Genomic DNA, 25966 nt, shown 5'->3' on the forward strand with positions numbered 1-25966 from the left:
AACGAGCTGCCTGAGCAAGTGGTGGATGCCATTTCGATTTCAATGTTTGAGAAGTTTGGTTGGTACGGATGGGAGAGATGGACGGCTGTGGTCCGGGTGCAGGTTGATGGGTAAAGCCAGTTTAAGTGGTTCAGCATGGACTGGATGGGCCGAAGGGCCTGTTTCTGTGCTGTAGCTTTCTGTGACTCTCTCCGTGACTTGAAAATTTAAATCCTGTCAACTGTTTTCATCACTGGAGGGTAAGCCACTATAATTCTCAATGTACCGCTTATTTTTTTCCTTTTCCCGGAAACCTGCCATTCGCCTTCCTCCATACAACTGTTACCCAATATCATGTCCCGGTCCCGCCCTCCTTTTCGTCACTTCCTGGAATCTCCACCTCCCCCCATTTCCTTTTCCTGCCAAGCACTCTCAGGCTAGCAGTGCTTCCTGTGGCAGCACCGAAACAGATACATCGTTGAAAATTCAGAGAAAGCTCAAAATCTTTCCACGGTCTGAATTCACGTCTTTGGATAAATCGCAAAGAGAAGTCCGTGTTGCAGTGCATGTGCCTATCCTGTTGACCTTGGCAATCTCTTGGTAGTGGAGCTTGCCCTGACGCTCCTGTGATTGGTTGTTATACCAAGCCGCTTGACTGTCAATCAACGTTGGAAGTTCGGTCTCTCTGATCGGTGCCAGCATTTCCTCCTACTTAATTTATCTTCTCCGGTATTTTGCAAGGTAAGCATTTAGTCGTTGCGTGATAAAGTTATAATATTGAAATCGAACGCCGATGTTCATTGTTCCCTCTTAAGTTTTAAATCCATGTTATTGGTACCATTTTGAATTCATTTTCCCATCCGCACACGTCTTTTTGGAGCAGATTGAGGTGTCCGTGCTGCATATTTTTCCTTGCGTCTTTCGTTTTGTTAAATGCTGTTTAGGAAAAGAAATGTTACTATTTTCTTGCGTAATACCTAAATTTAGCATCAAGTTTGCCATCAATGGGAGCAAAACTTTGTTCCTTTCTGGTCACGTGTTAAGGAATGCATTTGATGTGATAAGGTTGGCTTTCTCGATACCCTATAAACTTAGTAAAAATGCTATCGTTCGAAAATATTAGGCGCCTTCTGCTAATATTAGACCCTGGAATTTGTCAGAATTGGTCACAGCACCAACAAATCACGACATCTGACTTAACTGCAATTTTGACCATAAGACATAGGAGCGGACTTGGGTCGTTCGGGCAATCGACTCTGCTCCTCATTCAATCTTGCATGATTTTTTTTTTGTCTTCTCCCTGTAACCTTTGACGCCCTGAATAATCAAAAACCTATCAAGCTCCGCATTAAATATACTCTATGATAAATGCGGCATTCAATTTCACAGATTCACCACTTCTGGCTAAAAAAAAATTCTTCATCTCTGTGCTAAATGGACGTCTCTTTAATCTGACACTGTGTCCATCTGGTTCTAGACTCCCCGCACCACGTCCATTCAATGTAGAATTTCAATGAGATTAGCCTCCCCCGAACTCCAGCGAGTACAGACCCAGAGAATCAAACGCTCCTCATACATTTCTGTGTTCTCTGGATCATTCTGGTAAATCTCTGGGCTCTCTCCAATGCTAGTACCTCCTTTCTTAGATATGGGGCCTAAAACTGCTCACAATACTCCAAATGAGGATTCACCAATGCCTTATTAAACCTTAGCATTGTAGTATTACTTTTATATTCTAGTCCTCTTGAAATGAATACTAACATTGCATTGACCTTCCTTACTACCACTCAACCTGCAAATAGGGATCCCGTCTCATCTCTGATTTCCACATTTTCTCCCCATTTAGAAAATAATTTACAGCTTTATTCCTTCTACTAAAGTAAATGGCCATACACATCCTTGCATTGTAATCCCTCTGCTGCCACTTTGCCCCTTCTAATCTGTTCACTTCCTTCTACAAACTCTTTGTTTCCTCAACACTAGCTGCCTCTCCACCTAATTGTTTATCATCTGCAAACTTGGCCAGTATGTCAGTCTTCTTACGATGCTAGTACAGTCGGCTCTCCTTATCCGTGGGGGATTGGTTCCAAGACCCCCCGCGGATACCAAAAAATGCGGATGCTCAAGTCCCTTATTTAACCTGTCTCAATGCGGACCCGACAGCGCAGCTCCGAATCCGCAGTGTTTCTGTTCATGAAATTAATCACGATCACGATTGAAAATAAAGTGGAAGTAATAAAACGATCGAAAAGAGGTGAAACGCCATCGGTCATTGGAAAAGCGCTAGGCTATAGTCGGTCAATGATCAGAACAATTTTAATGGAGCATGTGAAAAGCCCTGCCCCGCTGAAAGGTACAATTATTACTAAGCAACACAGTGGTTTAATTATTGAAATACCTATGTTTCTTAAGTGTTTTATATGCATAGAAGGGTAAAATATGTACTATATACTAAGAAAATCGTTTGACTAACTGACGCTAAATAATACCGGATGTACCTGTTAAGACTTCAAATCCGACTTAAAGACGGACTCAGGAGTGGAGCTCATTCATAACCTGGGGACTGCCTGTACTTTTAAGTCATTTCTAGATTACTTATAATAATACTATGTAAATATTTGTTATACTGTATTGCTTAGGGAATAATGACAAGAAAAAATAGTCTGTACATGCTCAAACAATGAGTGGTGGAGAGAGAACTTCCGGGTTTTCCCGATCCGCAGTTGATTGAATCCGTAGATAAGGAGGGCCAACTATCTGTTTTGTAATACCAGGAGCTGTTATCTTATTCAGCAGCCTCATGTGGAAGACACCTGCAGTATTTCAGAAATTCAAGAGTGTTATGGAGCAGAAGTGTAGTACTATTTATGGTACTTGGGAAGCTGAAAGATCTGAAGGTAGATAAGTCACTTGGACCATATGGATTACACTTCAGGGTTTTGACAGAGGTAACTGCAGAGATTATGCATGCATTAGTAGTAATCTTTCAAGAATCACAATTCTGGAATGGTTCCAGAGAAATGCAAGATTGCAAATGTCACTCCACTCTTGAAGAAAATGCGGAGGCAGAAGGGAAATTATGGGCAAGTTAACCTAATTTCAGTGGTTGAGATGATGTTGGAGTTCTTTCATGTTTTCAATCCTCAATTTTATATGATTCTATAATGTCACCCCTCAGTTTCTACACTACTGGGAAGAAAGGCCCCATTACCTCTATATAACTCAAGCCCTTCGGTCCCAGTATCATCCTTATGAATATATTCTGCACCCTTTTTAGCTTAATAACGTCCTTCTGGGTGACCAGAATCGCACATGAACTCCCAACAGTGGTGTCACTAACATCTTGTACAGTTCTAACATAATCTGTCAGTGCTCTATGCCAAGTGTCAAATGCATTCTTTATCACACTAGCACACACAAAATGCTGGTGGAACACAGTAGGCCAGGCAACATCTATAAGGAGAAACACTGTCGACGTTTCGGGCCGAGACCCTTCGTCGGGACTAACTGAAAGGAAAGATAGTAAGAGATTTGAAAGTAGTGGGGGGAGGGGGAAATGCAAAATGATAGAAGACCAGAGGGGCTGGGATGAAGCTAAGAGCTGGAAAGGTGACTGGTGAAAGTGATACCGAGCTGGAGAAGGGAAAGGATCATGGGATGGGAGGGCTCGGGAGAGAGAAGGGGGGGTGGGGGGTAAGCACCAGAGGGAGATGGAGAATAGGCAAACGACTAAATATGTCAGGGATGGGCTAAGAAGGGGAGGAGGGGCATTAACGGAAGTTAGAGAAGTCAATATTCATGCCCTCAGGTTGTAGGCTACCCAGCCTGTATATAAGGTATTGTTCCTCCAACCTGAGTCTGGATTCATTTTGACAGTAGAGGAGGCCATGGATAGACAGATCAGAATGGGAATGGGACGTGGAATTAAAATGTGTGGCCTCTGGGAGACCCTGCTTTCTCTGGCAGACCGAGCGTAGGTGTTCAGCGAAACGGTCTCCCAGTCTGCGTCGGGACTCACCAATATATAAAAAGCCACACCAGGAGCACCGGACACAGTATACCACACCAGCCGACTCACAGGTGAAGTGTCGCCTCACCTGGAAGGACAGTCTGGGGCCTTGAATGGTGGTGAGGGAGGAAATGTAAGGGCAGGTGTAGCACTTGTTCCGCTTACAAGGTTAAGTGCCAGGAGGGAGATCGGTGGGAAGGGATGGGGAGGGGACGAGTGGACAAGGGAGTCGCATAGGGAGCGATCCCTGCGGAAAGCAGAAAGGGGGGGGGGGAGGGAAAGATGTGCTTGGTAGCGGGATCCCATTGGAGGGGGCAGAAGTTACGGAGAATCATACGTTGGATCTGGAGGCTAGTGGGGTGGTAAATGAGGACAAGGGGAACCCTATCCCGAGTGGGGTGGCGGGTGGATGGGGTGAGGGCAGATGTGCGGGAAACGGGAGAGATGAGTTTGAGAGCAGAGTTGATGGTGAAAGAAGGGAAGCCCCTTTGTTTAAAAAAGGAAGATACCTCCTTCGTCCTGGAATGAAAAGCCTCATCCTGAGAGCAGATGCGGCAGAGACGGAGGAATTGTGAGAAGGGGACAGCATTTTTGCAAGAGACAGGGTGGGAAGAGGAATAGTCCAGGTAGCTGTGAGAGTCTGTAGGCTTAGAGTAGATATCAGTAGATAAGCCATCTCCAGAGATGGAGACAGAAAGATCAAGAAAGGGGAGGGAGGTGCGGGAAATAGAGCAGGTAAATTTGAAGGCAGGGTGAAAGTTGGAGGTAAAGTTAATGAAGTCGACGAGCTCAGCATGCGTGCAAGAGGCAGCGCCAATGCAGTCGTCAATGTAGCGAAGGAAAAGAGGGGGACGGATACCGGTATAGCCTTGGAACATGGACTGTTCCACAAAGCCAACAAAAAGGTAGGCATAACTGGGACCCATATGGGTGCCCATGACTACGCTCTTGGTTTGGAGGAAGTGGGAGGAGCCAAAGGAGAAATTATTGAGAGTAAGAACTAATTCTGCTAGACAGAGGAGAGTGGTGGTAGAGGGGAATTGGTTAGGTCTGGAATCCAAAAAAAAGCGAAGAGCTTCGAAACCATCTCGGTGGGGGATGGAGGTATATAGGGACTGGATGTCCATGGTGAAAATAAGACACTTCACCTGTGAGTCGGCTGGTGTGGTATACTGCGTCTGGTGTTCCCAGTGTGGCCTTTCTGCATACCTTGACACTGTCTTATCCCCCCCCCCCCCCTTGTTCAATCTCTTCCCACCTATGTTCGTGACACTTCTCATGCTTTGAATTTTTTCAATGATTTTAAGTTCCCTGGCCCCCACCACCTTATTTTCACCATGGACGTCCAGTCCCTATATACTGACATGATGGGTGGGTAATTTGTGAGATGTTTGCTCCCATTCTATAGGCACACAGTTTGCAGTTCCAACCTGAGTGCTCCTCCATTCTGAATGGTCACAGCAAGGTACTCACAAGGGTTAGAGAGGATGTTGCACATGTTTCCTTGACTCCTTCCTTTTGTCTGCTGTTTCAGGCATCTGATATTGGGCATGCTTAGTATGCAGCTTACCAAATGGAAGTAATTGTGTGCTACAGAGGCATCATTGTAAGCTGTCATCCCAAAAGAGAATACAGTCAGCCCTCCTTATCCGCGGATTTCGCATGCACGGATTCAACCAACTGCGGTTTGGGGAAACCTGGAAGTTCTCTCTCCAGCACTCGTTGTTTGACCACGTACAGACTATTTTTTCTTGTCATTATTCCCTAAACAATACAGTATAACAACTATTCACATAGCATTTACATTGTATTAGGTATTATAAGTAATCTAGAAATGATTTTAAAGTACAGGCAGTCCCTGGGTTATGAGTGAATTCCATTCCTGAGTCCGCCTTTAAGTAGGATTTGAAGTCTTAACAGGTACATCCGGTATTATTTAGCGTCAGTTAGTCAAACGATTTTCTTAGTATATAGGACATATTTTACCTTCCTATGCATATAACACACTTAAGAAGTATAGGTATTTCAATAATTAAACCACTGCGTTGCTTAGTAATAATTGTAGCTTTCATCGGGGCAGGGCCTTTCACGTGCTCGATTGTTCTGATCGTTGACCAATTGTAGCCTAACACTTTTCCAATGACCGATGGCGTTTCACCTCTTTCCGATTACTTTATTACTTTCACCTTATTTTCAATCGTGATCGTGATTAATTTTGTGATCAAAAACACTGCAGATTCGGAGCTGTGCCAGATCCTAATGTCCACCGTACTGAGACAGGAATTTGAGCATCAGCATTTTTCGGTATCTGGGGGGCGTCTCAGAACCAATCGCCCATGGATAAGGAGCGCCGACTGTACTGACCATCTTTTGGATAAAAACATGAACTTTAGTCCTTTTACCAACTACTTTCTAGGAAGTGTTCCCTTTAGTTGTTGAACCTTTCCTAAGGATTCCATATTCCTTTTTATTTATTATTTCCAGTTCTCTAATTAACCTCGTATTAAGTATTCTCTTAACCTCCTTCTATACTTGGTTTTTCAATTACAATAAGAAAATTCCAAGACTTAGCAAGTAATGGCATATGAGCAAGTATTTGTCTCTTATTAAAACGACATGTATTACAGAAATACTTTCAGGATACTCTCACAGCAGTATTTATCCAGGAATGAGATTAAAGGCCAGATAACCTGTTTTAATTGGAAAATACAGAATTTATGTCTTCAGGTAGTTATGAAACGAATAACTAATTAATCAGATCTGCTGAAGACGGTACAACAGATTTCCAGAGCATTTGTGACCTGAATTTTATGAATGGATGTATTGAATATAGTAAATGGAAAGTGTGCTAAATCTACGAAACACCGAGCTAGAACATCGTATAAATTCAGGGACCACATATGAAGTCTGAGTTAGTGATGACCGATTACATTTATGTGGATAGACTGGAAAAGCTGGGAATTCCTACTTGGATAAAGAGTGATGTGATGGAGGTGTCTGCAAGTTGGTATGGATTTTGATGGTAGTATTAGATTCTAAGCACAAACCCTGATCTTGGTGCTTGAACTAATAAGCAAGCAAAATACCTGCAAGCAAGATGAGTCATTTATTAGCATGTTTTCTACAAGGTTGAAAACAGTACCTTTTGATCTTTAATTTATCTTCTCAGGATTATATATAGAAACTGGGGAGCAGTTATCTAGGATATAGGATCTATAGGATAACTGCTCCCCAGATGCAAGCTACTGAGTTCCTGTGTTGGGGTGACTTGAGTTATCATGATCCTAACAAATATTTCTAAAAGTTGGGAAAGTTATTTGTTGCAATCCATGAAGTGTTCCTAATTCTAGAGACAGCCATGAAGGTCCATAGAAATAAGAGTCAGCTTTCGAACATTAATGTATCAGAGCCAGTACCCGTGCTTGCTAGAGCTAAAAGCTTCCTCTTTAGAAAGCATATCAGCAAAAAGGACACAATGTCTGGGAAAATTACAAAGTTTTATTTGACCAGTCAGTTGCCTTACATTTATCACTTCCAGGTAGTTGTGATTGACACTAAGAGAAATAGTCTCCACTTTATTTTCATATAAATAGTGGGCCAGTGCAGTACACTCAGGCCCCGCGTAACTCTAAGAATGCATTCCTCGGAGGTGGAACGCCATGTAAATCAGCACTCTGTGGGGTCATTATAACATTACGATTAAATGTTCATGTGTAGAATCGGTTAGATGGAACTCGTCAACCCGGGAAGGCAGTCCATCTAAGAGAGGGAAAACTCTGATTTTAAACCTCCGCTGCCTTGCGGCCATACCCCCTCATGGGAAAGGATTCAGGAGTAAACCCTGAGGACAAATCTGGAGCTGGAGTCCCTAAGGCAGTCTGACATTGTCTTCAACCTCGTTCTGGCAACTCCTGCATTGACACTGGTGCCAAGCTGGATCGGCCCTTCCCCTTCCCTTGGAGACCATCGGTGCCGTAGAGAGGAGAATCGCTGCATGGGCCACTGGGGGTCTTCCGTACAACCTTGCCCAGGCCTGCACCCTGAACACCGTTCAGCGAGACTAACAGGTGCCACCGATTTTAAAAAAAAATCAAACCAGAGATATGTATCTTATGTATACACAGTAATTCATGGAGTAACAAACACACATGTGGGCCTAACCTGTACATCAGTGGAGCAGCAACACATGGCAGTAGTAGCAGAGGGAAGTGGATGCTGGTTGCATCTTTGAGAAGGGACCAAGCTGTGGGTGGTCCTCTAACTTTGGCTTCTTCTTCAAGTAGGCATTGAGATTTGACTGCCTTTTCTTACGTTTCCTGTCGTGAAGCAGTTCTCAGTGTCAGGACATCCTCTCTTTGCTTTATTGCTTCGCTCCCAATCAGGGTCATTATCGATGAACTGGTCCATGATTTATGTGATTGTGGTGATTCTAATGCTGAGGTTTCTTGCTAGTATTTCCTGGGTTGCCTTGCTGTCTGCATTAGCCACCTCACCAGAGATAAGTATGCTATGGAGGTTAGTGCGCTGCTTATATCCATGAAACCAAATTGTGGCTGTGAATATACTGATGTATCATCTTGTTGAATATCATTGAAGGTGCTTCTTGTCTTTTCCATTGGTATCATCTGGCATTGGAGCATGCTTCTGAATGTTTGGTCATCCACTCTAATATTTATTTTATTTTCCATTTTTTCAAGCAAATGGCTCCTTGAATGAGTCACCTTCATTGATGATAACTTTGAGGTCATCGTTGCAGAAGCTTTTATCTTATCTGCACTTTTTATAATTGCTCTGATTGTCAATGTAGTCAACTTCAAAGAGGCACCAACACCAACCTGACTCTCACCAGCTTCCAAACACCGTATCACTTGCAGTTTCACATCCATGCTAATGCTTTTCGTAGATATCTTAGATGTACTACTCTCACTGGAAGTTTCAGGCAGTTTTCCAGACATCACGGATAAAACAAAAATAGAATAAATTGGCGAGGGAGCAAGAATATTTCCACACGGGGAGGCAGAGGGTGAATTTTTACATGATTGACTGTGAGTGGCTCAGAGCGTATGTAATGCTCTCTCATTGGCTGATTGGATGTTTATTGTAATGACAGCTGCTCTCAATGTTTTAAGTTGTTTAGAATGATTTTTTGCCATTTTTTAAAAATTTCAATAAAGTATTGAATAACTGTGTTGTAACCAATCAGCGCTTTGCGGTGTCTGAGTATAATTGGGACTGGATGTCTGTGACTAGTGATGTTCTGCTAGGATTGATGTTGGGACCTATATTGTTTGTAATAAATTTAAATAAGTTGGATAAATATATAGATGGGATGATTATTAATGCACAAAATTTACTAGCCTTGTGGATAGTACTGAAGCTTGTCAAAGTATTCTGCAGGATGTAGACAAGTTGCAAATGTGGGCAGAGAAATTGCAAATGGAGTAGGATTTGGACAAGTATAAGGTGTTGCATTTTGGGAGGACAAATCAAGAGGAAAGTGTACAATAAAGGCAGGACCTTTTGGAGCTTTGAGCAGAAGTATCTTAGGGTGCATATCCATATCTCCGTGAAAGTAGTAGCATGAGTAGCTGAGTGGGAGAGGTGGTGTATGGCCTACCGGCCTTCATCAGTTGGGGTCCAAGTACAAGAAAGGATAGTAAGCTTAGTGGCATGTTGGCATGACAAAAATCTATCCTTCAGAGTCAGCAAACGGAAGAGCTAGTCATTTAGGAAGAGTGGGGTGGGGGGGGGGGGAAGGAAAAAGCACACTCTTGTTTACATCACTGGTGTAACCTTGACAGCTTCGAGTTCCAAGGAGAGGACATCACCACTAGCCTGTTCTAGTGCAACCAGTTAGATGCCACCGCCAAGAAAGTGCAGCAGTGCCTATAGTTTTTAAAAGGCTAAAGACATTTAGCATGTCTCCTATGACCCTCATCAATTTTTGTCGATGCATTATAGAAAGCGTCCTATCCAGATGCATCACAGCTTGAAACAGCAGTGCTTGTCCCGACACCACAGGAAACTGCAGAGAGTTCTGGACACAGCCCAGCACATCATAGAAACTAGCCTCCCCACCCCCATGGACACTATCTACCCTGCTGGCTGCCTCAGTAAATCAACCCCACCTACCGGAGACGTTCTCTGTTCTCTCCTCTGCCATCAGGAAGTTGATAACAAAAGCCTGAAAGCATGAGGACAGTTTTTATCCTGCTGTTATTAAACTACTGAATGATCCTCTAGTGTGATAAGAATCAGATTGATTTATTGATCTTTGAAACATACAGTGATATGTGTTATTTGCATAAACGGCCAACGCAATCAAAGATTGTGCTAGGCAGTCACTACACATTGTGTCACCAACTTAGCATATCCGCCATGTCCATAGAATACACAAGCAACAACAGCAGAACAACAAAAACAACGGCGATAAAACAATAAGAGCAAAACAAACCCCTTATCTCCCTCCCATACACCTACACACAGAGACCTCTAACCCAAGGACAAGAGAGTCACTGGGCCTTCAGTCCCTAGAGGAGCAAACCCAGGCTTCAGTTATTGGGCCTCGATTTCCAAACGTCTAATTGATCTTCAGGTTTTGATCCTTCGTATGCGCCCCAAGACTCGTCGATGACGACAGGCGAGGATTGCGAATTCTGGATTTGCAGATGATATGATGCTAAGCACTTAGCTGAGAATCTGGTCTTGCTACTAACATACCTAGGGTGTCGTTGGCCGTTGAGCCTCCTGCCAATATTGAACTCCAATCCTGGAACTTGCCGACAGCTCACTGACCTGTGCATTCACCAGTCCTTGTCCTCGCTGGTCTGCTGGCCTGACATTTGACTACAGATGTCCTTCCTCACGTGTCCACGTCACTAGCCTTTGAACACAGAGAGGAGACCTAGACTCTGGTCTGGCCTGTAATTCCTCCAAGTCCTAGACCCTAAATCCAAACCTGACCCCTAACTCCCCTTTCTGCCCCAAAACCTAGGCCCCCTAGTTTTGGATTCTATTACCCTTGGGGAGAAAACTCTTAAACCTTCCACCTTATCTATATCCCTCATAATTTTGCCATTCTCCTGTAGTCCAATAAATAAAGAACAGGTCTGTTCCATGAAGCTCTGGCCATCTCCTGACAACATCCTTGCAAACCTCTACACTTTTTCCAGTTTAAACATGCCTTTTCTATAATAGGGCAACCAAAACTTTATATGGTACTCACCAATGACTTGTACAGCTGCAACATAATGACCCAGCTCCTGTGCTCAATGCACTGACTGATGAGGGAGAATGCTAAATGGTGTTTTTATTAACCTGTCACACTGTTTTCAGTGAGCCAAGCTGTTGTAGACCTACAACAGGTCCTTTTGCTCCAGTACACTTTTCAGTACCATTCCATGTTCTATACAAGTCCTACACTAGTTTGACTTTCCAAAAGGCAGTAAGTTCACACTTATTGTATTGAAATCCATTTGCTACACTTTGGTCCACTTCCATTACTGTTTAAGATTGCCGTTTCATCTTTATTCTTTACTGTCGGTATTCTTTACTGCACAATCATGCTGATTAAGCTGTGTGCATTTGCGTCTAAGTCTTTTGGTGTGTTAACAAAACCACTCAAAAACTTCTGTAAATGTGCCGTGGAGAGCTCTCTGACAGGCATCATCGTCTGGTAGGGGGGGCTACTGCACAGGAGCAAAAGAAGCTGCAGAGGGTCGTAAATTTAGTTGGCTCCATCTTGGGTACTAGCCTACAAAGTACCCAGGACATCTTCACAGACTGACTCAGAAAAGCAGCGTCCATTATTAAGGACCCCCAGCACCCAGGGCGTGCCCTTTTCTCCTTGTTACCATCAGGTAGGAGATACAGAAGCCTGAAGGCACACACTCATCAATTCAGGAACAGCTTCTTTCCCTCTGCCATCCAATTCCTAAATGGACATTGAACCCATGAACACTACCTCACTTTTTTAAAATATATATTATTTTTGTTTTTGCACAATTTTTTAATCTATTCAATATTCACATACTGTAATTGATTTACTTATTCTTACTTTTTTTCTATATTGCGTATTGCATTGAACTGCTGCTGCTAAGTTAACAAATTTCAACATATGTGCTGGTGATAATAAACCTGATTCTGATTCTGAAATCATCTATATAAATAAATGAGGATGAGGAAGAGAGATGAGGAAAAACTTCACCCAGATGGTGGTGAATCTGTGGAATTCTCTGCCACAGGAAACAGTTGAGGCCGGTTCATTGGCTATATTTAAGAGGAAGTTAGATATGGCCCTTGTGGCTAAAGGGATCAGGGGGTATGGAAAGAAAGCAGGTACAGGGTTCTGAGTTGGATGATCAGCCATGATCATACTGAATGGCAATGCAGGCTTGAAGGGCCAAATGGCCTACTCCTGCACCTATCTTCTATGTTTCTATAACGAATAACAAGGGTTTCTATACAAACCCTAGTGGCACTCGATTTGTCATTGGCCTTCAGCCACCATTCTCTGCTTTCTACCTCCAAGCCAGTTTTAGACCCACCTAATTGGCTCTCCCTGGATTCCATAGGACCTAATCTTCAAGACCAACCTACCATGCCAGGACCTAGTCAAGATTGCAATAAAGTGCAAATAGCCAACATCCACTACCTACACCTTAGGTTACCTCTTCAAAGACTGAAGATCTGTTCTTGCACATTGCTGAACGTTATGAGCACGCTATGTTGGTGAGTGAAAGAAGTATAGGGGGATGTTAGAGGTAGGGTTTTTCCCCCAGAGTGGAACACACTACCAGGGGTGATGGAAGAAGCAGATACATTAGTGACATTTAGATGCTCTTGGATAGGCACATAGATTAAAGGGAAAAAAACGGTGTCTAAGTGTTTGAAGGGATAGATTGATCATGGGGTAGGTTACAAGGTCAAAAAAAGATGGTGGGCTGAAGTGACTGTACTGTGATGGATGCCCTATGTCATATGACTATAATAATCTTATGACTATGAACAATTTTGCTACATACCCACTAGAATGGCCTACCCGTGTATCAAATTTTTACCCATATGTCCTCACTGAACAATCACCAAAGCTGTCATCCCTAAGCACTACTGTTATGTCCTTCTCCATCAAAAAGGCAACATCCTCTCCTTTATTGATTGATTGAGATAGTGTGGAATAGGCCCTTCGAGCCACCCCTGATTTAACCCTGGCCTAATCACCAGACAATTTACAATGACCAGTTGGTATGCCTTTGGACTGTGAGAGGAATCTAGAGCACCTGTAGAAAGCCCACACGGTCAAGGGGAGAATGTACAAACTTACCTGTATCTCTGTCATACTTAAAGCACTTGTATCTTGATAGCTGACTAATCAGTCTAGTTTCTGTTTTCTCTATGTTTTAAATAGCAGGAATTAAACTTACCCAAATCTAAAGTGCTTGGATGAATTCATAATTTGTGGAGCTCAGGAAAATGATAGCCAATAGATTCATTATTTCCACAGCTACCTCTTCCATTACTGTGGGGCATAAATTATCAGGCCCTGGAAACTAATTGGTTTTCAATGCCATTAATTTATCCAACTCCATATTCGTACTAATACTAATTTTCTTTGGTTCTTCAACTTAATTAGATTTTCGGATCACTAATGTTTGTGTAAGGTTATTTTTGTTCTCTTCAGTGAATACATAACGAAGTTTTCTCTGTAATTTTCCTGTTTCCATTATGTATTCTTCTTATGACCAATTGATAGTTCTTACAGAAAGGTGACACAGACACAGGGACAAAAATGTTTATAATGATTCAAGCTATCATTTGACAAAGTAAGTTTTTAGATGAACATCTTTATTGTAGAGCATTACTCTATATTGAGATTAAGCAAGTAGAGCTATCTGCTGTCATTTGATGACTGGGGCATCATTGTGCTATTAATTTACTTTTTTTTATTGGTTTCTATGGATGAAATGTTCAACTTTAATGTAACAACTTGTTAAACCTGGTTGATGTATGGAAATGTACATTTAGGAGCTATGTTCTTGATTCCATAACTGCAATTTACTATATTTGATATCCAACATTGTTTTTTAAACAGGTGGAAAAATGACATCTGCTCCACACAACTTTTCCTGGATTGAACCAAATAAATTAGCAGGAATGGCCTTGCCACGTTTACCTGCCCATTATCAATATTTGTATGACAATGGCATTCGACATCTAGTTACACTTTGTGAAAGAAAGCCACCATATCATGACACCTTACCAGCAATAAAGATTCATCATATAAGGATCTATGACTTTTGTTCGCCTTCTTTTGAACAAATCAACAAATTTCTTTCAATTGTTGAAGAAGCCAATGCAAAGGGTGAAGTAAGTATTAATTGACTTTCTATATTAAATAGTTGGATAATCTACTTTTTCTAAGATTATTTGTTCACATGATAACCTTAATGGAACAAATATAATTAAATCATCATTTATTAAAGAGTGTGAATTTATCTTGCAAGACACATAGCATCCCTGGGAAGAGAAACAGAATTAATGTTTCATCAAAGAGCCTTCTTCCTGATGAAAAGACATCAGCAAGAACATTAAATTTTTTTCTCTCCACAGATGCCACCTCACTTGTTGGAAAATTACTGGCACATTTTGTTCACAGCATCTGCATTGTTTTCTTAAATAATATTTATGATTATTTTTAAGCTTCTTTATAGTAATATATCAAAATTAAAACTTGTAAATATAGATCTGTGAAATCTTACTAAATATAACAATTTGTTGTTTGAGTAGGTGCCTTTTGTACTGCATTACTCTGACAATCTGGTTATAAGGTACAGTACTACTACAGTGGGCTGTACACAGTTCATATGACTAGACAGCAAACTTAGTGAAGTGAATGTTGTGAGAAGATGGTGCAATGCATAGGGTTAAAAAGATGCATCCTTTTGTCATTCTGGAGTTTTGGTGGGGTGGGGGTCCCCCCCACTAAGAAATAAATAATGAATTTATTCCCCCAAGTTCAAATGATTAAGGTATTAAGAAATGGTGGCAAGCAAGGAAAGTTTTTTTTTAAAATATACACGAGATTTTGCAGACAGTGTAAATCCAGAGTAACAGACAGAAAAATTGCTGGAGGAACTCAACAGGTCAGGGAGTGTCAATGGAGAGGAATAAAGAGCTGATATTTTGGACAAGACCTTTCATCCTTTGAAAATGTGGCTCTTTATTCCTCTCTATCGATGCTGTCTGACCTGCCAAGCTTTCCATTATAGATTTATGAGACTAAAGAATACACTTAAGGATTGAAATATAGTTCAGTAATAGCTTAGAAATAGATTAGGTGAATAACATAGAAATTTGAGCATCATGCTGTGTGGGATCAAGACCTTCGCATTTTTTTAATATACTGTATTTCTGTTTTTACATGATTTTTAATCTATTCAATATATGTACAGTGTAATAGATTTATTTATTATTACTTTAATTTTTTTCTTCTATATTACATATCGCATTGAACTGCTGCTACTAAGGTAACAAATTTCACGTCAGATGCCGGTGGTAATAAACCTGATTCTGATTTTGATCATATAGAGGATAACAGCCCAACACTAGTTGGGAGAAATAGTCATTTCTTATATAGAAATTCCATGTTATTTTTGTGTCTTGTCTTAATATAAATTTAGTCTTGGTAATAGTGTTATTCATCTCCTTTACATTTCATATTCATATTTAGTACTTCATATTCCCATAACTTCATACATAATTGTGTAACTTGTATTCTACACATCACAAGTCCATTAATGATAATTGCCAAAAATGTGAAAATAAATTCTCTGAAATGGAGCAATTTTTCAGACCTCAGGTTCTCTATAGTACAATGAAAACTTCTAGATTATAAAGGGAAAAGTGTGTCTTGGTCCCTCAACTGCTTTGAATAGATGTAAAACGGCTAAGAATAGTCCAGTTGATAAACAATTAATCAAGGTACTTTGTCTTTGCATTTGAAGTTAAATGAGGCACTGTGGTTTCTGGAGTAGATTTTGCTTTTGCAGTTGTAAAGCTGTTGTAAGGCCAGTGATGTTGTGGGGGTGGAACTGGACTCTGACAGTGGTGTCTGAAAAGAGGATGCTGTCCAAGTTGCATGCCATCTTGTACAATGACTCCCATCCACTCCATAATGTACTGGTTAGGCACAGGAGTACATTCAGCCAGAGACTCATTCCACTGAGATGTAACACTGAGCGTCATAGGAAGTCATTTCTGCCTGTGGCCATCAAACTTTACAAGCCTCCCTCGGAGTGTCAGACACCCTGAGCCAATAGGCTGGTCCTGGACTTATTTCCACTTGGCATGATTGACTTATTATTATTTAATTATTTATGGTTTTATATTGCTATATTTCTACACTATTCTTGGTTGGCGCGGATGTAACGAAACCCAATTTCCCTTGGGATCAATAAAGTATGTCTGTCAGTCTGATATGCTGTGTACTGAATTTGCAGTAACTTGCAGATTAAAAATGTTACTCCTGATGAGCAATAATAATGACCCTAAAGAACATACTCTTAATTTAAGATGTTGGAATGTAGTAACAAATGCAGGTCTCACCCAGTCGACTATATAACAACACCATATGTCACTCATCCTTTTTGCACTCTGTTGATATACAGACACATTGAAATTCACTGTTTACTTCTTGTGGGTGAATACATGGTCATAGAGTCACAGAAATTGGCCATTTGGCCTCTTTAGTCCATGCTGAATTGTTATGCTACCTCATTTCATTGATCTTGCTCTGGGCCATAATCCTCCATATCTTCCCACCTATGTACTTTTCCAGAGTTCTCTTAAACGTTGCAGTCAAACTTTACGTGCACCACTTTCGCGGGCAGCTCGTTCCACACTTGCATCACAGTCTCAGTAAAGAACCTTCCCCTCACTTTCCCTTTAGATATTTTACCTTTCACTCTCAACCAATGACCTCTAGTTCTAGTCTCCCCAATCTCAGTGGAAAAAGCCTGCTTTGCTTTTATCCAGTCGATGCACCTTATCAAATCTCCCTCAATCTCCGTTGCTCCATGGAATAAAGTCCTAATCTATTCTTTCTGTATAGTTCAGGACTTCAAATCCCAGCAATATCCTTGTAAATGTTCTCTGTACTCTTTCAATCTTACTGATATCCATCCTTTAAGTAGGTGAACAAAAAATGCACACAATACTCCAAATGTGGCATCACCAACACTTCTGATTTATGAGGGGCAATGTGCCAGAAGATTTTTTTTATACCCCTAACCTCTTGTGATGCCACTTTAAAGGAATTATGAATCTTTATTCACAGATTTTTGTTCTACTGTGTTCCGCATTACCCTACTGTTCACTGTGTAGGTTCTACCTTGCTTTGCCATCCCAAAGTGCAATATCTCATTATTATCAATATTAAATTCTATTTGCCATTTTTCAGCCCAATTTTCTAGCTGGTCCAGATCCCTCTGCAGGTTTTCATAGCCTTCCTCACTTCTCAGTTCAACTTCGATCTTGTGTTGTCCACAAATTTTCTGATCCAGTTTACCACATTATCATCAGTCTTCACTCTGGAAGACACTAGCAGTGTGGTGTAAGTTCCAGGTGTCAGGGGGTATGAAGTGTGTGAAATTACCATAACTAGACAGAAGGTGCTTGGGAAACTGAAATGTCTGAAGGTAGATGAGTCACCTGGACCAGATGGTGTACACCCCAGAGTTCTGAAAGAGGTGGCTGATGGAGGCATTAGTAATGATCTTTCAGAATCACTAGATTCTAGAATACTGGAAAATTGCAAATGTCACTCCACTCTTCAAGAAGGGAGAGAGGAAGAAAGGAAGGAAACCATAAGCAATTAGTTTGATCTCAGTGGTTGGGAAGATGTTGGAGTCGATTATTAAGGATAAGGTCTCAGGGTACTTGGAGGTACATGATAAAGAGCACTGTTGACCTCAGCCCACTCAACAGAATTGTCAGAATAAGTAGTAAAATAATTGGCCAGGAACAAGAATCACTCAGTAGCATTCATAAGAGATGGACAATAAAGGAGGCTCAGCAAATAGTACAGGACATTACACATATACTTCACACATACTACACCCTCATGCCATCTGGTTGCTACTGTTAGTTTCTGCGCATCTGCATCAGAAGAGCCTTATCCAGTTTTGTGGCTTCCTCCATTTGCCTCCTCAACACCCAGTTTTGAATATATAGTATGCCAGCACTTTTGACAGTAAAAACAATCAGTTTTGTCATCGGTATTTGTATTTTAAATCACATGCATTAATTCTTAGTGTTTATTATCTGCTGCTGGTTTTTTATATTACTGTATATGTACTGTGGTATTCTGTATCTAAATTTCTGTGATGTTGTTCTTACCATTGCATAAACGATGTTCCTCACGGGAAACAAAGTGAAATTGAAGAAAGAGGATAAAATAGATCATAGTCAGCATGGATTCCTCAAGGGAAAATCTCACCTGTCAGAAGAATCTGAAGGAGTAACAAGTAGGATAGACGAAGGAGTATTGGTAGATGTTGTGTACTTGGATTTTCAGAAGGTATTTGACAAGGTGCTGCACATGAGGCTGCTAAACAAATTGAGTACCCAGGTTATTACAGGATAGATACTAGCATGGATAGAGCACTGGCTGATTGGCAAAAGATAAAGAATGGGAATAAAGGATTCCTTTTCCAGATTGGCTGGTATTCCACAGGGGTCTGTGTTGGGACCAATTATTTTTACATTATATGTCAATGATTTGGATGATGGAATTGATGGCTGTGTTGCAAAGTTTGCAGATGATATGAAGATAGCTGGAGGGGCAGGTAGTTTTGAGGAAGTAGGCTAGAGGGACTGACAGATTAGGAGAATGGGCAAAGAGATGGCAGATAGAATATAGTGTCAGGAGGTGTATTGTCATGACTAATTTCTAAATGACGAGAAAATACAAAACACTGTGGCAGAGAGGGTCATGGGAGTCCTTGTGCAGGATCCCCTAAAGGTTAATTTGCAGGTTAAGTCTATGGTAAAGAAAGCAAATGCAATGTTAGCATTCATTTCAAGAGGACTGGAATTTTAAAGCAAAGATATAATGTTGAAACTTTATAAAGCACTGATGAAGCCTCACTTGGAGTATTTTGAGCAGTTTTAGGCCCCTTATCTTAGAAAGGATGTGCTAATACTGGAGAAGTTTCAAATGAGGTTCACAAAGTGATTCCAGGATTGAATGTCTTGTTACATGAAGTGATGGCTCTGGTCCTGGATTCACTAAAGTTCAGCAGAATGAGAGGTGACCTCATTGAAACTTAGCAAATGGAGAAAGGCCTTGATAGGTGGAAGTGGAAAGGATGTTTCTTACAGAACATAGAATAGTACAGCACAGTACAGGCCCTTCGGCCCACAATGTTGTGCTGACCCTTAAACCCTGCCTCCCATACAACCCTCCACCTTAAATATAGAACATAGAAAATAGTACATATGAAGGGAGAGTGTAAGACCTGAGGACACAGCCTCAGAGTAGAGCTGCATCCTTTTAAAGTGGACAGTTTTGCCAGAGAATGGTGAATCTGTGAAATTCTTTGCCACAGGCAGCTGTGGGGGCCAAGTCTTTATGTATATTTAAGACAGAGCTTGATAGATTCTCGATTGGTCAGGGCATGAAGGGATATGGGGAGAAGGCAGGATATTGGGGCTGGAAGGAAAACTGGATCAGCCATGATGAAATGGTGGAGCAGATTCTTTGGGCCAAGTGGCCCAATACTGCTCCTATACCTTATGGGCTTATTATGAATATTTCAAGACAAACAACAGGGGTCCAGCCCTGATCCTTTGGCACACTACGATTTCCAGGCCTCAAGTCAGAGAGATAACCATCGCTCTCTGGCTTTTCTTGCTAAACCAACGTTGAAACCAATTTGCTACTTCATCCTGATTGCCAAGCGACTGAACCTTCATGACTAGCCTGTTTCTGGAAGACCTTTCTAAAGTCCACGTAGTGATGTTCATCACCTTTTCTGGTAACCTCCTCAGCAAAACTCTGGCTGCTCACATTCTCCCTTAAGAAAGCTATGGACTTGATCCAAGATGTTCCTGACCCTGGCAGATAAGAGGTAACATACTGTCTGAGAATGGCATTGTTGTCCACAGAACCTCCTGTCTGTTCCCCTAACTAATGAATCTCAATCTATAAATTTGGTATAAATTTGGCCATTTTTGGTAGAAGCTCAGGTGGTGACAAGATACAGGAGTGAGATATGCAAACTAATGGAATGATGCCACAGCAACAACCTGGCACTCAACATCAGTAAGACGAAAGAGCTGATTGCGGAAGGGTAAGATGAAGGAACACATATCAATCTTCATAGAGGGATCAGAAATGGAGAGAGCAGTTTCAAGTTCCTGGGGCTCAAGATCTCTGAGTATCTAACCTGGTCCCAACATATCAATTCAGTCGTAAAGAAGGCAAGACAGTGGCTATATTTCATTAGGAGTTTGAAGAGATTTGGTATGTCAACAAATACACTCAAAAACCTCTATAGATATACTGTGGAGAGCATTCCGACAGGCTGCAACACAGTCTGGTATGTGGGGGCTACTGCACAGGACCAAAAGAAGCTGCAGAGGGTTGTAAATTTAGTCAGCTCCATCTTGAGCACTAGCTTGCAAAGTCCCCAGGACTTCTTTTGGAAGCAGTGTCTCAGAAAGGCAGCATCCATTATTAAGGACCTCCAGCACCCAGGACATACCCTTTTCTCACTGTTACCATTAGGTAGGAGGTACAGAAGCCTGAAGGCACACACTCAGCGATTCAGGAACAGCTTCTTCCCCTCTGCCATCTGACTCCTGAATGGACATTGAACCCTTGGACAGTACCTCACTTTTTTAATATACAGTATTTCTGTTTTTTGCACTATTTTTAATCTATTCAATATATGTATAAAGTATACTGAATAAAATGTACTTATCTATTATTTCATTTTTCTTATATATTATGTATTGCATTGAACTGCTGCTAAGTTAACAAATTTCACGTCACATGCCAGTGATAATAAACCTGATTCTGTCCTTCCCTTCCTTTTTACACAAAACTACACAAAATCTATCACAAAACCAGAAAGTTAACTGCTGTGATTTTCCTCTGCTAGGTGCTTCCCCCCCCACACACACATAGTATTTAGAACAATATACTTGTTATTGAGGGGAATGGCCACAATAGAACCCTGCACTGGTTATCTATCCCCTTTCCCTCTCCTGACAGTCACCCAAGTACCTGAGTCTTGCTCCTTGAGTGTAACTACCTCTCTATAGTTCCTGCTAGTCTTACCCTTCTATCTCCTGAGTGAGCTGAAGCTGATCTCTAACGTGGTCTATACAAAGCTGCAGCTGGTTCACTTCTTGCAGGTGTGACTGTTAAATATATTGGAGCTCTTCCTGTCTATCCACATCCCACAAAAGGAGCACCCCACTGTCCGTACTGATAGTCTCTCTACTCTCACTGCAAAAAGGATGAAAGACAGATACTTACATCTACCTCTTGTCGAAGTCTCTTGAGTCAAAGCTTCACCTTCCCTTCTCTAACCTCATCCCACTCCAACAATGGTTACTCTGCGTAAACAGTTGTTCACTGACTTACTGCACTTATTTTATGTCGATTTGAAGAGTTCATATGCATCTACTGGAATTTTTGTATTACTTGACGTTTGATCTTTCTAAGATATTTCTTGGAATGTTGAGAATAGGCTAACAATACAAACATTAATAAAACTTGTAATTTCTTCATGAATGATTTTGAAGTATCTTGTTCATCATATTGTGTTAACTGGTCAAGCCTAGAGAGTGCAGAGCTAACTGAGTCATTTCATCTGTTTCTAGGGAGTTGGAGTCCATTGCCTTCATGGTTTTGGGAGAACTGGAACAATGCTTGCCTGTTATCTTGTAAAAAGTAGGAAAATAACAGGCGTTGATGCAATTGAAGAAATACGAAGAATTCGCCGCGGTTCAATAGAAACGAGTGAACAAGAGAAAACGGTTATACAGTTTCATCACCATATAAAATAAGAATTTCTCATTGCCAGCTAAAGATTTTTATCTCTTACAAACTCATTATTTTATAATATGGAAACCTTCAACCTCAGAAACTGGTCTAGCACTTTTTAAGAATGGACATTTCTAATGCACTTATATAAATCAAGTGACAAGTTTTGTTTTAATAAACTTCCTGTGAACTTCTCTGTAAATGTTACTTATTTTTGTTCTACAGTAGATGCTTTGACTAGTTGCATCAGAACAAAGCTCACTGCTGAAATGTGTCCTGACCTATAATGTTATTTGTTGTCTCCTTGCACTTGACGACATAGAAGCTAAGATTTGTTGCAAAATATGTAAAGTAAATCACTGTAAATGCTTTAATATATAATTATAGCCCAGAAAAAAATGATTAAATGTGCCAAGATAGTTTGCTTCCAAAGAGGCAGTAAAATATACTTTGCTGAAATCTGACCATTTTAAATAAATGTTTTTTTTCTCTGCTTGAAGAACTATAGGACAAATTAGAAGAATAAAATAATTGCCACTGTTGCCATTATCACTTCATGCAATCAACCAGTGCTGAATTAAAGCTCTTTGTGTTAGTACTACCCTGATAGTATGGTGCTTTGCAATATATACAGTGTGTATAAAAAGTACCCCCCCCCAGAAGTTTTTATGATTTATTGTTTTACAACATTGAATCACAGTGGATTTAATTTGGCTTTTTTGATACTGATCAACAGAAAGGGATTATTTTGTGTCAATGTGAAAGCAAATGATCCACATTAATTACAAATAGAAAACACAAAATAATTGATTGCATAAGTATTCACCCACTTTAATATGACACATCAAATCATAACTCAAGCAGCCAATTGGTTTTAAGAGTTATATAATTAGTTAAATGGAGATCACCTGTGTGCAGTTAGGGTGTTTCAATTGATTATAGTGAAAATACACCTGGAAGTTCCAACTGCTGGTGAGTCAGTATCCTGACAAAAACTACATCATGAAGACAACAGAACACTCCAAGCAACTCTGCAGAAATGTTATTGAAAAGCACAAATCAGGAGATAAATATGAGAAAATTTCCAAGTCATTGAATATCCCTTGGAATAAATCAATCATCAAGGAATGAAAATAATATGGCCCAGCTGTAAATCTACTTGGAGCAGGCCATCCACAAACACTGAATGACCGTGCAAGAAGGGGACTAGTGAGGGAGGCCACCAAGAGACATATAATGACAGCAGGAGTTACAAACTTCAGTGGCTGAGATGGGAGAGACTGCACATAAAACAACTGTTGCTCAATTGCTTCACCACTTGCAGCTTTATGGGAGAGTGGTAAAGAGTTTAAAAAAACATGAAATCGCAGTTAAAGTTTGCTAGAAAGCCTACAGAAGACTGAAGTCAGCAGGAAGAAGGTTCTATGGTCTGATGAAACCAAAATAGAGCTTTTTGACCATTAGACTACATCATGAAAACTACACCACACCTACTGTGAAGCACGGTGGTAACTGCATCATGCTGTGAGGGTGCTTCTGTGCAGCATTCCCTGGAAGGCTTGTGAAGGTAGAGGGTGAAATGATTGCAGCAAAATACAGGGAAAACCTGAGATAGTATGCAAGGGAACTGCAATTTGGGAGCAAATTTGTGTTCCAGCAAGACAATGACCCCAAGCATAAAGACAAAGCTACATGGGAATGATTTAAAAGCAACAAAATTAATGTCCTGGGTTGGCCATGTCAGAGTCCAGACTTCAATCCAATTGAGAATTTTGGCTGGACTTGAAAAGGGCTCTTTACTCAATGGACCCATGCAATCTGACAGACCTTGAGCCATTTCTTAAAGAAGAACGGGGAAAAATTGCAATATCCAGGTGTGCAAAGCTGATAGAGACCTATCCACAAATACTCACGGCTGTGATTGCTGTCAAAGGTGCATCTCCTAAATACTGACTTGAAGGGGGTGAGTAATTATGTAATTATTTTGTGTTTAATAATTGTACTAAATTGAGACCAATTTGTTTTCACTTTGCCACAAGGGTATTTTTCTGTTGATTAGTGTCGAAAAAAGCCCAATTAAATTTACTGTGACTCAATGTTGTAAAACAATAACATGAAAACTTCTTTTGTGGGGGGGGGGGGGTAAATACTTTTCATAGGTACTGTATTTTAAAGCGATGTATTCAGTGCAAGCTCACTTGGATTTTATTAACTAATAATTGCCTCTAAAAATATAGCATTGATGGAATATCATCTACATGAAATATTAGCTGTGATTATGTCATAGCTATTTGTTACAACATGGTTACAGGTATATTATTCCTTTGGAGCCTGTCTCCCACCACACTGAATAAAGGGGGTGTCTTCGTGCAAAGTCTGTTGCATTCATAAAACAGATTTGATTGCTAGTGAGGCCCTGCTCTTAGGCAGGCCCGCCATCTGTTAATTTTTTTTTAAATGTCCACAGTCAGTAATTATATCTCATGCAACTTAAGCCCAGTATCGTTGGTGACTAAATGTGAAACACAGTACAGCACAGGAACAGACCCCTTTGGCTTATGATGCTTGCATTGAATTCACTGCCAAATTAAACTAAATCTCTTTTGTCTGCACGTAATATATATTCCATCATTCCTTGCATATTCACATGTCTGTGCAACAGCCTCTTTAGCAACTACAATCGTATCTGCTTCCACCACTCACCTGGTAGCCTGCTCTAGTAAAATGTCAATTAAAATTAAATGTAAAATTCCGGTTGGAAAATTCTTAATCAACAGCTGCTTACACATTTTGAGGATATGCCAAAGAATAGAAGTTCTCAGCACAGAGATCATGAAATCTTTGTGGGGAATTATGTTTCCCCCTGGTTACTATGAATTACGGTTGTATCACCAGTGCTCGGTTATTAGTGCTCTTCAGAATGGTTCTCATGGTTCTGTCAGGTTTGAATTGATATGTTGGACTCTTATTTGTTTGAAGATTAAATTGAGTGGTTGCTCTCGCAGCATTTTTCCATTTTTATTTATATAGTTGCAGTTTATCTCACCTAACTCATCCACTTTTCTCAAGTTCAAGTCAATTTATTACCAATGTATGTGTATGCAATCAAAATCTACATTCAGATTCATCTTCTTGCAGGCAAAGCAATACGAAAAACTACATACAAGCAAAACTGACAACTGATGTGTAAAAGAAGACAAACTGCAAATAAAATTTAAAAATAATAATAAATAAGTAAATACTGCAAACATGAGTTGTAGAGACTTTGAAAGTGAGTTCATAGGTTACTCTGGTGCTTAAAATTCCATTGCAGTTTTTTACTTAGCCATATTTTTCTAAATTATTGATCTTTTGATATGTAGTTTGAGAAATTCAGGCAATTTTTTCTTTGCTGTAGTAATTAATATTAAATGTTACTACTACCACATAGTTTTTATGCTGAATATATATATTTAATTTAATTGTGATGTGACGATGGAACTTAGGTTCTGTTAAATCTATATATAGAGAAAAGAAGAAAATGATGGAGTCATACAGTCCAAAAATTAGGCCACAACTGTTTTTGGATTTCCATTATGGAAAGAGTAGTATAATTATTGTAAAAAAAAATCTATTTTCATGGTTGAAAGCCTTCTAAAGTTGTGGAACCCCAGCTCTATTCATATTGGAGTACAAAGTTTGTTATGAGACAATGTGCTTTTAAGGAAGGAAGAAGAGTCTTGTTTATATGTCGTGCCTTGTATGATTTCCACCCCAAAGCACTGCACAACAAATAAAGTGTAATCCATGTACTAATTGTTTAAAACAACACCCAGTTCTCATTGTTACCATCAAAGAAGAGATACAGGACCCTAAAGACACTCATTCAAAATTTCAGGAGCAGCTTCTTTCCCCTGGCCAATAGATTTCTGAATGGACAATAAATC

The 25966-nt window shown here is 40.4% G+C and overlaps 1 protein-coding gene across 1 annotated transcript; it reads left to right on the top strand.

Annotated features, from left to right (window-relative positions):
- Window positions 1-394: 394 nt before the first annotated feature.
- On the top strand, window positions 395-25045 carry dusp23b (dual specificity phosphatase 23b). Its single transcript, XM_059981807.1, has 3 exons — window positions 395-720; window positions 14079-14353; window positions 21878-25045. Exons 2-3 carry the CDS (start codon window positions 14087-14089, stop codon window positions 22061-22063), a joined length of 453 nt encoding a protein of 150 aa, XP_059837790.1. The 5' UTR covers window positions 395-720; window positions 14079-14086; the 3' UTR covers window positions 22064-25045.
- Window positions 25046-25966: the final 921 nt, after the last annotated feature.

The sequence above is a fragment of the Hypanus sabinus genome, chromosome 10 (genome assembly GCF_030144855.1).
Source record: "Hypanus sabinus isolate sHypSab1 chromosome 10, sHypSab1.hap1, whole genome shotgun sequence".
Taxonomy (NCBI): Eukaryota; Metazoa; Chordata; class Chondrichthyes; order Myliobatiformes; family Dasyatidae; genus Hypanus; species Hypanus sabinus.

Excerpts from the sequence above, each read along its gene's own strand:
- dusp23b (XM_059981807.1), top strand. The coding sequence starts at position 14,087 with ATGACATCTGCTCCACACAACTTTTCCTGGATTGAACCAAATAAATTA. Across the intron at positions 14,354-21,877 it reads AAGCCAATGCAAAGGGTGAA|GGAGTTGGAGTCCATTGCCT; the intron begins GTAAGTATTAAT and ends ATCTGTTTCTAG.